The sequence below is a fragment of the Alosa alosa genome, chromosome 7 (genome assembly GCF_017589495.1).
Source record: "Alosa alosa isolate M-15738 ecotype Scorff River chromosome 7, AALO_Geno_1.1, whole genome shotgun sequence".
Classification (NCBI taxonomy): Eukaryota; Metazoa; Chordata; class Actinopteri; order Clupeiformes; family Clupeidae; genus Alosa; species Alosa alosa.
Window position 1 is genome coordinate 407,447 of NC_063195.1, and position 15,000 is coordinate 422,446.

General features: G+C 44.7%; 2 protein-coding genes across 2 annotated transcripts in view; one reads left to right on the forward strand and one right to left on the reverse strand.

Annotated features, from left to right (window-relative positions):
- The window catches only part of slc5a10 (solute carrier family 5 member 10), an 85,099-nt gene that overhangs the window by 10,488 nt on the left and 59,611 nt on the right, over positions 1 to 15,000 (forward strand). Inside the window, 3 exon segments of the mRNA XM_048248325.1 lie at positions 315 to 399; positions 14,344 to 14,462; positions 14,592 to 14,608. Of these exon segments, the coding sequence (XP_048104282.1) occupies positions 315 to 399; positions 14,344 to 14,462; positions 14,592 to 14,608 (221 nt within the window).
- Positions 2,067 to 15,000, reverse strand: part of LOC125297824 (rho GTPase-activating protein 17) — a 13,274-nt gene continuing 340 nt past the window's right edge. The window contains exons 1-2 of the mRNA XM_048248326.1: positions 14,752 to 15,000; positions 2,067 to 4,052 (exon numbers count right to left, since the gene is read on the reverse strand). The exon at positions 14,752 to 15,000 is cut by the window's right edge and continues 340 nt beyond it. Coding sequence (XP_048104283.1) covers positions 3,414 to 4,052; positions 14,752 to 14,943 — 831 coding nt within the window. The 5' untranslated portion in view covers positions 14,944 to 15,000 and the 3' untranslated portion in view covers positions 2,067 to 3,413. The remainder of the gene's footprint in view (positions 4,053 to 14,751) is intronic.

Sequence of the window (15,000 nt, forward strand, 5' to 3'; positions counted from 1 at the left end):
CGAAGCGGACTCTTGCTGTCCATGAAAAGATACTGGCTAGATCTTGTTAGGCATGTTTAAGTTAGGGTAAAGAACATGTTGCATTCTATACAGCCTGATTATGTAATTCTTTAAGCTACATAGCCTGTCTCCAGTTTTCCTCAATTTGACTAATTAAAAAGCGATAATAGGATATTTGACCGACATATCATCAAAATGTCCGGAAAACGAAACCTCTGCCGGTCACTTTGACCGGCACCATTTTTTTCTAGCGAAACTCTGGTGTGTGTGTGTGTGAAATCATATGAATGTGTGTGTTTGTGTGTCCTTCACAGAGATGCATCTGATGCTGACTTGCCCTGGCCAGGAATGACACTTGGTCTCACCATCCTGGCTACCTGGTATTGGTGCACTGACCAGGTACACACACACACACACATGCTCATGAGTAGGACACACACACACACGCACACACAGGAATGACACTTGGTCTCACCATCCTGACTACCGGAGGGTTGCCGGTTCGAACCCTGACCAGTAGGCACGGCTGAAGTGCCCTTGAGCAAGGCACCTAACCCCTCACTGCTCCCAGAGCGCAGCTGTTGTTGCAGACAGCTCTGATGAGTCATGCTTTTCAGAATAACCTATTCAGTATCTGTTTTTCATGCTTTTCAGAATAACGTATTGAGTATCTGTTTTGGATGAGTCATGCTTTTCAGAATAACATATTCAGTATCTGTTTTAGATGAGTCATGCTTTTCAGAATAATGTATTCAGTATCTGTTTTGGATGCTTTTCAGAATAATGTATTCAGATCCATAACAAAGTGACAGCACAAAAGATTGTTATAACAAAATCATTATTTCAATCAATATCAATATTTTTAATTCACGTAATATTTTAAGCCTATTTACATGAAAAGATCTCTCCCATATACATATACCCTAACATGCATGCTCTTTCTCTCTCTCACACACAGCTGTTTTTAAATAACATACACAAAGAACAGCTGATTATTCATAACATTACAGCCCAATTATCATAAAAGTGACGTAATTTCCTGAACACCATAACAATAGGCGTGTTCGACTTGAGGCAGATCTGACTTGATGTGATGCATGCTGGGTTGAACACAATGCATACTGGGATGGACGCAATGCTTGCTGGTTAGAAATTCTGTCCGACTTCTGTCAGCCGGGGAGGGACTTACCACCGTGACACCATGTCACATGACCTTAAAATATCGCGGGAGTCTTAGCCTGTAGACAGATCTTGCAGTTGCCTTCCACGAGCTGCACGAGCTGAAACACGCTCTCATGATGTCAGTTCAAAGACGTGATGGGGCCATTTGGGAGGAATGTCCTCGTGACGATTTTGACGGGAGTCTCATGCTGCTTCCTTATGTTGGAATATGCGAAAATAAACAGAAATCGAAGGGATACCTTTGATTTCTGTTATTTTCTGCTGTTGGTTAAATAGATAGACACACATATAGGGGAAACACTTTATATTGAATGGATGTGCTACAAAGCAGGCCTGTTAACTGTATGACAACAGTGGTTTATTTAAACTACATCATAAGAATTTATTTCGTCAGTCATCATGCTCATTTTAATGAGTAAGAATGAAAGAATGAAGATTCTGCTGTATTTATTGCCAACAAAATTCCGTGATATCTCCCGAGAGTCACGTCAGGCAGACTGTAGCCTGTCTGTCGGGATGAGCTGCCCTCTGTTGTAGCTCCTCCCGGCTAGCCTCTGAAGATCACGTTTACGTAGAAAGCCAGACCAAGTCAGATATGCCTCAAGTCGAACACGCCTATTACCATAACTGTGATGTCATTTCCTGAACAACATAGCCATACCTAGCGTGCATGGGCATCGGAAAAACCTTTTTCCCAGTGAAAACATCATTCCGCATTATCACGTCACGTAATGTGTGAGTCAGAGGTCGGAAACGGGGGCTAGATTGCCCAGTTAGGGGCTCGTCATCACTTTTGTCATCACATTGTAGTTTGTTTGTAGTCTATGTGGCCTTTCATGTCCAACAGTTTTAATGTGAACTTGGGAATTTGCCGTTTTGTCACTTGAAAGCTGCATATCTTTCTTTCACAAGCATCTTACGCTATATTTTTACAGTTGTTTATTTAGAATTAGTGAGTATTTGTTTTAACCTTTGTTGTGGCATCCATGTTTGTCACACATTCCGACGTCAAAGACATGAACACTCGGACGTAATCACAGGGGTGGTCATTATCATTCCCAGGTGCCATGAATGCACCATTACTATAAATGTGATGTCATTTCCTGAACACCATAGCATTACTATATGTTACTGCTTTATTACCATCACCAACTGAGAACCCAGTGAATTCTGTTAGAAATACAAACTCCTCCACAAAGAAAGACTGGTACAGCAGATCAACATCACCACCACCACTTAGTCTCTGTTAGCACGTCATCCTTAAGCACATTAGCACGTCATCCTTAAACACATTAGCACGTCATCCTTAAGCACATTAAGCAGTCTCTGTTAACACGTCATCCTTAAGCACATTAGGCAGTCTCTGTAGCTCATGTTAGCATGTAATCCTTTAGCATGCTAACTGCAGGCCCTATAGTTCATGTTAGCATGTAATCCTTTAGCATGATAGCAGTAGTCCCTGTAGTTCAGGTTAGCATGTAATATTTTGGCTCGCTAGCTGCACCCCCTGCAACTGATGTTAGCATTTAATCCCTTAGTGCTTTAACTGCTGTATCTGCAGCCAATGTTTAGGCCTGTAACGATAATTATGTTATCAACGGCTAACCTAAAGGCCTGAGATAGCAACGGCTAACCTAAAGGCCTGAGATAGCAACGGCTAACGGCTTTTAGGTTAGCCGTTAGCCGTTGCTCTCTCAGGCTTTTAGGTTAGCCGTTAGCCGTTGCTATCTCAGGCCTTTAGGTTAGCCGTACATTCAGGCCTATAGGTTAGCCGTACATTCAGGCCTTTAGGTTAGCCGTTGCTATCTCAGGCCTTTAGGTTAGCCGTACATTCAGGCCTTTAGGTTAGCCGTTGCTAACTTAGGCCTGAGAGAACAACGGCTAACGGCTAACCTAAAGGCCTGAGAGAGCAACGGATAACCTAAAGGCCTTAGTGTGCTTCTGCAGATAGAAGTCTGATCTGGGACTAAAAGCTACAGTTGCAGGTGGATGGTCTGCATGATTGTGGGCTTAGTATAAAATAGTCTAAAATTACAATAATATCATTACTTAATATCAATACAATAATAATAACGCAATACTTTCTGGAACAATACATCGTGTAGCAACAATAGTTATTGTGACAGGCCTATCAATGTTAATGATCTTTTAGCTAACTAGCCAGTTGGATGTCAGAAGTTGATGCTTTGTGCAGTTGATGTCATCTTGTAATATTTTGGCTAACTGGACTCTTATTTCTTCCGTGAAGTGTTTCCCTTCGCAACGCCACCTGGGCATTTGGTTTTGGTCCCGAGGGGCTTTGCGGGCGGGAGGCCCAGTGGGTTGGACGTCTGCACACGGGAGGGTGAAGAGGTGTGAAGGGCGGTTTTGGTCCCGCGAGGGTTTGCGGGGGGGTTGGATGTGTGTGCGGAGGAGGGTGAAGAGGTGTAACGGGCAGTTGGCGAGCCAGCCAGTGTGTGTGTGTGAACCTGTCCACGGGGTGATGTGCGTGTGCGAGAGAGTGTGTGCGTGCGCAATGGAGATGGTGAGTGTGTGTGTGTGTGTGGCTGGTAGCGCTGTGCTGACGAGCTGCTTGTGTGTGTGTGTGTGTGTGCGCTCGGGAGGCTCTGCCTTCGAGGGGAGCGGCCATGTCGTGTGTGTGTGTGTGGTTCGGCGGGAGCGCGTGATGGGGAAGAGGCAAGGCGGCCGGTGGAAAGGCGGTCCTGCCAGTAGCGGGCTCCTCCAATCATACGCCGGGGAGAGGAGGCTCCTCCAATCACACGCCGGGGGGAGGGACCAGGAAAGCCCCCAGGCTTGGCAATAACCACCTTTGCCCCGCCCACTCTCCCATGAGCCTCTCTGGAAGGAGACTTGGAGGAAAACTTGAAGGGCTGCAGAGAGAGAGAGAGAGAGAGGAGAGAGAGAGGGTGGCGACAGAGGGGAAGAGAAGAAGAGATAAAGAGGTAGAGAGAGATAGAGTGATAGATAGAGTGAATGGAGAAAGATGAGAGAGAAAGACAAAAGAGATGAGTTTACTGTTGCAGTCGTCAGATACATGGATACAAGGATACAAGGATACAAGGAAGTTTATTGTCACATGCATATAGTTACTGGAAGTAAGAAATGCAGTGAAATTATGTCTGGTGTCAGCCTATTTGTGCATTAATGGGGGGGGGGGGGGGGAAAAAGTGCAGTAGAAGAGGGGTTTAGTAGATTAAGTGGCAAGGGCTGCATAAAAAAGGTGGGGAGGATTGGGATTGGGTGGGGGCACCAACAAAGGAGCACCAAAGAGCAACAGGGCAAGGAAAACTCCCTTACCAAGGAAGAAACCTTGGGCAGATCCACGGCTCAAGGGGCTAACCCAACTGCCAGGGGTCTTGGTGTGTGTGTTGGGGGGGATGACAGGGGAGATGGGATAGTGTGCTGTGTATGTGGGGAGAGGGCAGTGTGCAATATGTGTGTTGGAGAAGCTTCCTCATGAGACAATGTGCTGTGTATTGGGGGGGGGCAGTGTGCTGTAAGTATGTTGGGGATGTGTGTTGGAGAAGCTTCCTGATGAAATAATGTGCTGTGTATGTAGGGGGCAGGGACTTACTATTGCAAGCAGAGTACTGTGTGTAATGTATGTGAGTGATGACAGTGAAGATGTGAAGATGGAGCAGTGACTGTGTGTGTGTGTGTGTGTTGTGTGTAGGTGGAGCAGTGACTGTGTGTGTGTGTGTGTGTGTGGAGAAGATCCAAGAAGACAATGTGTGTATGTGGGGGGCAGTGTGCAGCAAGTATGCAGAGGAGGCTTACTGTGTAAGCAGTGTGCTGTATGTATGTGGGTGAGGTGGGGTATGTAGCACTTCAGCCAAACAGATGTATGTACTGAAGATTTGTGTGTGGGGCGGGAGGGGAGTGGAGCTGACTGTGTGTGTAGTGTGTAGTCTGATATGTAGCACTTCAGCCAAACAGATGTTTACTGTTGCAGTCGCCTGATATGTAGCACTTCAAACAAACAGATGTTTACTGTTCAGCCAAACAGATGTGTCTGATATGTAGCACTTCAGCCAAACAGATGTTTACTGTTGCAGTCGTCAGATATGTAGCACTTCAGCCAAACAGATGTGTACTGTTGCAGTCGCCAGGTATGTAGCACTTCAGCAAACAGATGTGTATGTAGCAGATGTGTACTTTGCAGTATGTAGCACTTCAGCCAAACAGATGTGTACTGTTGCAGTCGTCAGGTATGTAGCACTTCAGCCAAACAGATGTGTACTGTTGCAGTCGTCAGGTATGTAGCACTTCAGCCAAACAGATGTGTACTGTTGCAGTCGTCTGGTATGTAGCACTTCAGCCAAACAGATGTGTACTGTTGCAGTGTGTACGTCTATATGTAGCACTTCAGCCAAACAGATGTGTACTGTTGCAGTCGTCTGATATGTAGCACTTCAGCCAAACAGATGTGTACTGTTGCAGTCGCCTGATATGTAGCACTTCAGCCAAACAGATGTGTACTGTTGCAGTTCTGACATGTAGCACTTCAGCCAAACAGATGTGTACAGTGTTGCGTAGCACTTCAGCCAAACAGATGTGTACTGCTGCAGCCGCTGTGTAGCACTTCAGCCAAACAGATGTGTACTGTTGCAGTCTGTTGCAGATATGTAGCACTTCAGCCAAACAGATGTGTACTGTTGCAGTCGTCGATATGTAGCACTTCAGCCAAACAGTCGTCAGATATGTAGCACTTCAGCCAAACAGATGTGTACTGTTGCAGTCGTCTGATATGTAGCACTTCAGCCAAACAGATGTGTACTGTTGCAGTCGTCTGATATGTAGCACTTCAGCCAAACAGATGTGTACTGTTGCAGTCGTCTGATATGTAGCACTTCAGCCAAACAGATGTGTACTGTTGCAGTCGCCTGATATGTAGCACTTCAGCCAAACAGATGTGTACTGTTGCAGTCGCCAGATATGTAGCACTTCAGCCAAACAGATATGTTGCAGTGGTCTGATATGTAGCACTTCAGCCAAACAGATGTGTACTGTTTACTGTTGCAGTTGCGCCAGATATGTAGCACTTCAGCCAAACATTACAGCTGTGCCAAACAGCTGTTGCAGTCGTCAGATATGTAGCACTTCAGCCAAACAGATGTGTACTGTTGCAGTCGTCAGATATGTAGCACTTCAGCCAAACAGATGTGTACTGTTTACTGTTGCAGTCGTCAGATATGTAGCACTTCAGCCAAACATTACAGCTGTGTACTGTTGCAGTCGTCAGATATGTAGCACTTCAGCCAAACATTACAGCTGTGTACTGTTGCAGTCGTCAGATATGTAGCACTTCAGCCAAACATTACAGATAACAAACATTACAGAAAAGAAAATCATTCTTTTTCTCTCTCTCTCTCTCTCTCTCTCTCTCTCGTCTCCCTCTCTCCCTCTCCCTGTCTCTGTTCTCTCCCTCTCCCTGTTCTCTCCACTCTCTCTCTCCCTGAATTAAGCAGACAGAAAAATATTGATGTTCAAGAGACACATAGTGACTTAACTAATGAAGTTGATTGGGTGAAGGAGTGGGATGGGCGTGCCATACTCAGTCACAATACGTCCTTAAGTGGAGGTGTTGCTATCCTCTTTTCAAAGTCTTTTCTTCCATATTCCTATGATGTGGAAGAGGTGGTTAAAGGAAGACTATTGAAAGAAAAAGCAGTTTTTGAAAATGATGTTTTTGTTTTCATTTGTGTTTATGCTCCTACCTTAGCTGCAGAGAGGACGTGTTTTTTGGATAAGCTTGGTGATGTTCTTGGTGCATGTAATAGTACTGATTTTCTTTTTCTGGGTAGTGATTTTAATTGCACAGCTGATATTTTAGATAGAAATCATGTAGAACCTCATGCAGCCTCTCGCAAGCGTCTTATTGAGTTAATTAAAGCATATGAATTGATTGACATATGGAGATCTTTTCACAAAAAACAAAGGCAATATAGTTGGCCTCACATTATCAATGGCAAGACTGGACCAAATGTACTGTTTTAAGCATTTTTTTTAGTGCTTTTCGATGTTCCTATATCAGTCATGTTGGTTTTTCTGACCATTGCATGGCATGTTGTGTACTTATAAAATCTGCGGTTAAACCAAAAAGTGCTTATTGGCATTTTAATAAGATGTTGTTGGACGATCAAACTTTTAGAGAAGCTTTTGCTGTTTTTTGGGAGAGTTTTAAGTTGGAGAAGCCTTTTTTTCCCTCTTTGCAACAATGGTGGGATGTAGCAAAAATTCAAATTAAACATGTATGTCAAAAATATATTTTTATATATATACGGATTTTTTGGGGGAAAAAACACAGGGCACTTTGATCCGCTCAAGAATACAAAATGTATCTGTAATGGATGTTCCGTCTAAGTATTTCTTTAATCTAGAGAAGAAAAATGGAAGAAAAAAGTTAATTCATGCTGTGCGCTCAGAAACAGGAACATTGTTGACTAAGCCAAATGAAATAAGACAACGAGTAAGGAGTTTTTACTCCGAACTTTTTAAAAGTGAATTGGTTGGAAATCAGAGATTGAACGTGGTTTCCTTCATGACTTGCCAACGCTTTCAAAGGCTTCAGCAAAGATGCTGGATGGAGCTTTATCATTGAAAGAACTCTATACTGCCCTGCTGGGTATGGAAAATGGACGTGCTCCTGGCATTGATGGACTGCCAGTTGAGTTTTATAAAGGCTTTTGGTCAGTATTGGGGAAAGATCTCCATGAAGTGCTGAATGACAGTATAGAGAAAGGAATCCTTCATCCGAGCTGTCGAAGGGCTGTGTTGACACTGTTACCAAAAACAGGTGACTTGACCGACCTGAAGCATTGGCGCCCAGTGTCTCTCCTGTGCATTGATGTTCAAATGTTTTCCAAAGCACTAGCAACTAGATTGAGAGAAGTGATGGAACAAATAATACATGTTGATCAAACTTACTGTATTCCTGAAAGGTCAATTTTGACAACATTTTCCTTGTTCGAGATCGCGATTGAAGTTTCTAGTAAATTAAAAAAAGAATTTTTGGATTTGTTTTCATGCATCAGGAAAAAGCTTTTGACAGAGTTGAGCATAAGTATTTATGGGGGGTGTTAGAGGCTTTTGGATTCAATTCGGGTTTTATTAATTTAAAGGGAAACTTGGCAAATGGTGACTTTTCCCCGCTGCCCTAGCATCCCCAGGCGGAAAACCAACCTTGCAACATTGAGACTACCGTCCCGAAAGAGAAGTGAGAAACAAGAAACTCGTTTTAAATCAAAGTCAAAGTCAAAGTCAAAGTCAGCTTTATTGTCAATTTCTTCACATGTTCCAGACATACAAAGAGATCGAAATTACGTTTCTCACTATCCCACGGTGAAGACAAGACATATTTGACCAATTTTAAGTCCACAGACAAACATAACATTCAAATGTAAACAAAAAGTAAGTAAATAAGTAAATAAGAGGGCACATATAATAATAATGAAAAAATAAGAGCAGCAAAATTTTGTTGACATTGTGCATAGACAGTCAATAAAATACTAGTGCAAATACTGTAAAAAATACTATAAAATACTGTTTGACCTAAGTAATAAAGAAAGTGGCATAGTGGTGCAAGTTATGTAAAGAGCAGCAGAAGTGTTGTGTTTTCAGGACAACAACACCAAGTTGTAAAGTGTACAAGTGTGCAAGTGTTCAAGTGTGCAGGTGGAGTAGTGCAGGCGGCCATTGTGGGTCCAATGTCCAGGATGTTATGTAGCTGAGGGTGGAAGGGGAGAGGAGGAGAGAGTTCAGCATCCTTACAGCTTGGTGTATGAAGCTGTTAGTGAGTCTGGTAGTCGCGGGAGCGCAGGCTTCTGTACCTCTTCCCAGAGGGCAGTAGATCAAACAGATTGTGGTGGGGGGTGACTTGCATCACTCACAATTTTGGTGTATGCTTGGTGAGGGAGTGGTGTAAATGTCCTTCAGGGAGGGGGGTGAAGCACCAATGATCCTTCCAGCTGTGTTCACTATGCTGCAGGGCTTTCCTGTTGTATTCAGTGCAGCTTCCAGCCCCACAGCGATACAGCTGGAGAGGATGCTCTCAATGGTGCCTCGGTAGAATGTGGTCATGATGGCTGGTGGAGCACTTGCTCGCCTGAGTTTTCGCCCAGGAAGTACAGGCGGCGCTGAGCTCTCTTCGCCAGTGATGCAGTGTTGGTGGTCCAGGAGAGGTCTTCACTGATGTGCACCCCCAGGAATTTGGTGCTGCTTTCTCTCTCTCCACCACACCGTCGATGGTCAGTGGCAGGTGTTGGGTGTGACCTCTCCGGAAGTCAACAACAATCTCTTTGGTCTTGCTGGCGTTCAGCAGGAGGTTGTTGTCCCTGCACCACGTGGTCAGATGGTCGACCTCCAACCTGTATTGAGTCTAGAGTAAGCCCTTTGGTGATGAGACCCACCAGAGTTGTGTCGTCAGCAAATTTCACTATGTGATTGTTGCTGTAGGTTGCAGTGCAGTCATCGTCAGCAGGGTGAAGAGCAGCGGACTGAGCACGCAGCCTTGGGGCCCCTGTGCTCAGTGTGATGCTGCTTGAGGTATTGTTGCCAACACGTACTACTTGGGGCCTCTGACAGAGGAAGTCCAGTAGCCAGTTGCAGAGGTAGGTACTGAGTCCCAGTTTGTCAAGTTTGCAGATGAGTTGTTGTGGTATTATGGTGTTGAATGCAGAACTGGAAGTCTATAAACAGCAATCTCACATATGAGTCTCTTTTTCCAGGTGGGTGAGGGCTGGGTGGAGGGCAGAGCAGATTGCATCCTCTGTGGACCAGCTTGGCTCGGTATGCAAACTGGAAGGGGTCCAGGGTGGGGGAGAATGGCTTTGATATGTGACATGACAAGCCGCTCAAAGCACTTCATGATGATGGGTGTCAGTGCCACAGGGCGGTAGTCATTGAAGCAGGATGGAGCAGTTTTCTTGGCACAGGTATGATGGTGGCAGCTTTGAAACATGATGGGGCGATGGCTTGCTTCAGGGAAGTGTTAAAGATGTCTGTGAAGACATCCTTAAGCTCCCCTTGCAGTCCTTCAGCGCCGCGACCTGGGATGTTGTCTGGACCTGTTGCCTTCACGGTGTTGATAGCAGCAAGTGTCCTCTTCACGCTGTCGGCAGAGAGGCACAGGGGCTGCTCATGTAGAGGGGATGGGTCTTCTGTGGGCAGGTGCTGTTTTGTGCTTCAAAGCGAGCAAAAAGCGGTTCAGGTTGTTGAGCAGAGGGATGTTGCTCTCACAGCTCTGTGGCGCTGGCTTGTAGTCCGTGAGGGCCTGAATGCCCTGCCATAGGCTTTGTGAGTTCCTGCTGTCTTTGAAGTGGGTGGTTATCTTGTGAGTGTATTCCTTTTTTGCTTCCTTGATGCCACGGGGACAGGTTGGCTCTGCTGTTTTCATGCCAGCTTCATCCCCAGCTCTGTAGGCTTTGTCTCTGGCCCTCAGCAGCCTGAGGGACATCCCCTGTCAGCCATGGCTTCCAGTTAGCCCAGTGATGATGTCTTTTGTGTGGGTCACATCATCGATGCACTTGGTGATGTAAGAGGTTACAGTGTCTGTATACTCCTCTATGTCTGTCCGGTTGTTGTAAGTGGCTGCCTGCTTGAACATTTCCCAGTCTGTTGTGTCAAAGCAGTCTTGAAGAGCATCGGAGGCTTCCCTCAGGCCACACTTTTACCTGCTTACGAACGGTTTGTTAAGCTTTACCCTTTGTCTGTATGCGGGCATTAGCATAACAGTGATATGGTCTGAAAGTCCAATGTGGGGGAGGGGTGGCTTTGTATGCTCCTTTGTGTGTAGTGTAGACCAGGTCCAGGATGTTATCTCCTCTTGTTGGAAAATCAACATGCTGGTGTAGCTTTGGAAGTACAGTTTTAGATCAGCATGGTTAAAATCTCCAGTGAAGATGGTGAAACCGTCTGGGTGTGCCGCCTGTTGTTCACTGACAGCCTGGTACAGTTCACTAAGAGCAGCGTTCTTATCGCTGTTGTTGTTGGTAGGCGGGGATGTATACTGCGACTAGCAGAATCGCGTAAATTTCCCCTTGGCAGGTAAAAGGTCGGCACTTTATGATCATAAACTCTGCCAGTGGTGAGCAGTGTTTGCATACTACTACAGTGTCCGGCACCATTAGTCACGGATGTAAACACAGATTCCTCCTCCTCGTGATTTACCTCCCTTTACAATGGCCCTGTCTGCTCGATAGCATGCTAGCTGCTCCAGTTGTACAGCAGAGTCCGGAATGTTGTCATTTAACCAAGTCTCAGTGAAGACGAGCACACAGCAGTTACTTACTGTCCGGTTAGTTGATCTCAGCAGTGTGTGATCCATTTGTTGTCCAGTGATCGTTACATTTGCCAGGAGAATGGATGGTATGGCTGGGCGAAGTTGGGCTGGCAGCTAGCCTGGCCGGGCGCCTCAGCGCTTGCCCTCTTCTGCTTCCTCGCACACCGCTTCCGACGCTTTCTTTCGGGGAGGAGTAGCAGGCGAACCGGTGTTGTTGCAGGCGGGTAGTCGAGTTCCTTTTAGCGTCTCTGTTGCAAAGTCCAGAACGCTGCAAAACTTGCTTTTGCAGATGTCGATTAAAAACTGCCTGCTAAAATCGTGTTTCTTACCTTGTAACATCCACATTGTCTGCCGAACTTATGCTAACCGTTTTGCTAGCTTGTAAACAAATCCATGTGCTTTCTCGTTACCTTTTTCCACAGTTTGAAATAGCATAATGCACAATTTCTCCAGCAGAGGGGGAAATCCTGCCAAGTTTCCCTTTAATTAAGGTGCTCTACAATGACATTGAGAGTATAGTGAAAGTTAATGGTGGTTTGTGTCCCCCTTTTAAAGCACTAAGAGGTGTAAGACAAGGTTGTTCATTGTCTGGAATGCTCTATTCCATGGCAATAGAACCTTTGCTTCACAAATTAAGGTGTAAAATGACTGGCTTTTCTCTGTCCAATTGTGAAAAGGTTTTTTGTTTATCAGCGTATGCCGATAATTTGGTTGTAGTAGTCAATGATCAAAATGATGTTGATACTTTAAATGATGTTGTGAAGGATTTTGGAGTGATATCATCTGCAAAAGTCAACTGGAAGAAAAATGACGCTTTTCAGATAAGTAATTGGGTAGATGGACCAGCCAAACTTCCAGAAGGTTTAAATTGGAAAAAAGGGGGTTTCAAAAATCTGGGCGTCTTTTTGGGAGATGATAACACTGTACAAAAGAATTGGGATGGAGTCATTGAAAAATGGAAGGGACGTTTAAAAAAATGGACATGGCTACTACCTCAGATGTCATATAGGGGACGCTGTCTGGTTATCAATAGATAGATAGATAGATAGATAGATTATTGATCCCCAGGGGAAATTCAAGGTCTCAGCAGCAGCATACATACAACACAAACACATTCAATAATCTAGTAGCATCTTTTTTGTGGCATTGGTTGGCTGTTTTAGATCCACCATCAGGTCTTTTAATGAAGATCCAGTCAACCCTAATAGATTTCTTCTGGGATAAGTTACATTGGATCCCTCAGAGTATTTTATATTTGCCAAAGGAAGAAGGTGGCCAGGGTTTAATCCATTTGCCCAGTAGAGTAGCTGCTTTTAGGCTTCAGTTCATTCAGAGGTTTCTTACTGGGCCAGAAGATCTTGTTTGGAGGCCAGTGGCTTGTGAAATCATGCATAATGTGAGTGGTTTGGGTTTAGACAAATCTTTGTATTTCCTGGATCTTCATGCAATACATTGTATTGATTTACGTGTTTTTTATCAAGGACTTCAAGACAAGATCTGTTTTTTTTTTAATATTAGCCGAGCGGAAGAGACTGGTTCTTTGCATTGGCTCCTAGAGAAGCCTCTAATCTATGGATCAAGACTGGACATTTCAAGGAATGTAATGCCTGGATTGAACAGTTATTTATGCAGTACTGGACTTACAAGTTTGCGTCATTTGGTGGATGTGTCAGGCTCTCTTAGGGACAGTGCCACACTGGCTATGCGCATGGGAGTGAGGTCCTTGCGTATGGTGGATAAAATCTTGCATTGCTAGAGAAACACTAACATCACCTGAGCGCAAAATGATAAAGACAATGATGGGGTTTTGATTCCTGATAAAGATGATAAAGACATATGTTGATGGGGTTTTGATTCCTGATAGAGAAGACCCTTTTCCTGAATTGTCACTTACACCGAAATTAAGTGATTGTAAAGGTCTTTTTTTGCCCAATGGTAAATGGAAGTCAATGGTAAATGTCTTTACAAGAACTGTGTTACAGTGAGAAATAAAGACAGACTAAATGGAAAGGTTGATACGCCTTGGCGTTCTACTTTTGGTTTAGTAAGTACTGAGTGGAAATCTCTACACAAACCACCATTAACTAAAAGAGCTGGGGACTTACAACGGAGGTTACTGCTGGTATTTTGGCAGTTAACTCTTTTATTTCTGTTTTAAATCAAAATGTAAGCCATGAATGTCCTTTTTGTTTAGAGAGAGAGACTGTTTTTCATGCCTACTCAAATTGCTTCAGACTGCCACCTTTGTTTAAGTTGTTAGCAAAGCTATTAGAGTGTTTTGGAGAGTTTTTCTCTATTCAGACCTTTATATTGTGGTTTGAATATGTTCAGAAAGAACATTGCAAGTGTGAAATGATTAATTATATCTTTGGGAATGCTAATATGGCCATTTATATAAGTAGGAAGAATAAGATTGAAAAAGACTCTGACCATGATGTAATTTATATTTTTATTCGCCTGGTGAAATCAAGAGTAAAATTGGAATTTGACTTTTATGCAACAAAAGGTGGTTTTAATTCTTTTGAAGAACAATGGTGCCAAGGTGGAGCAATATGCTCATTGGTCGATAATTAATTATTATTTTCAGGTTATTTTCTTTGATTTTCAGTTTTTCTAAAAAGAGTGATGGTTTTATGGTAATGTAATAGTGTGTTTTGTAATAAAGAGCTTTTAAAATTCTAAAATTATCTCTCTCTCTGTCCCCCCCCCTCTCTGTTCCCTGTTTCTCTCCCCCTCTCTCTCTGTTCTCCCCCCCCTCTCTCTGTTCCCTCTCTCTCTCTGTTCTCCCCTCTCTGTTTCTCTCCCCTCTCTCTCTCTTCTCTCCCCCTCTCTCTCTCTGTTTCTCCTGTCTCTCTCTTCTCCCCCCCTCTCTCTCTCTGCAGGTGATAGTGCAGAGGTCTCTCTCAGCTAAGAGTGTCAGTCATGCTAAAGGAGCCTCCATATTCGCCAGCTACCTCAAGATGCTGCCCTTTATCTTCATAATACTGCCTGGCATGATCCGGCCGGGGTAACCACAGGGTAACACACACACACCTGACACACACACACACACACACACACACACACACACACACACACACACACTCAAGATGCTGCCCTTCATCTTCATCATACTGCCTGGCATGATCAGCCGAGCGCTGTACCCAGGTAACACACACACCTGACACACACACACACACACACACACACACACACACACACACACACATACACACCTGACCTGCTCACACTCACACATATTTGCACGCACACGCACACACACACACACACACTCACTCTCACTCACTCACCTGTTGTGCAGGAGGCTCCCTCAGCTCTAGCATGGACTGGGAGATTCGAGCCATGAGGTTGAGGCCCTGGTGAGGTGGGTTGTCACGGTAACCGCCTCCGGTGGGGTTGCCATGACAACCTGAGGCGCCTGGAGTGTCACAGTCATAGAACTCCTCAGAGGGGGCGGAGTCATCGGAACCCTCGCCCCGCATTACCACGGTGCTGTCTGCGTCGTCACCACGGCTACTGGCATGAGAAGAGGGAGGGGT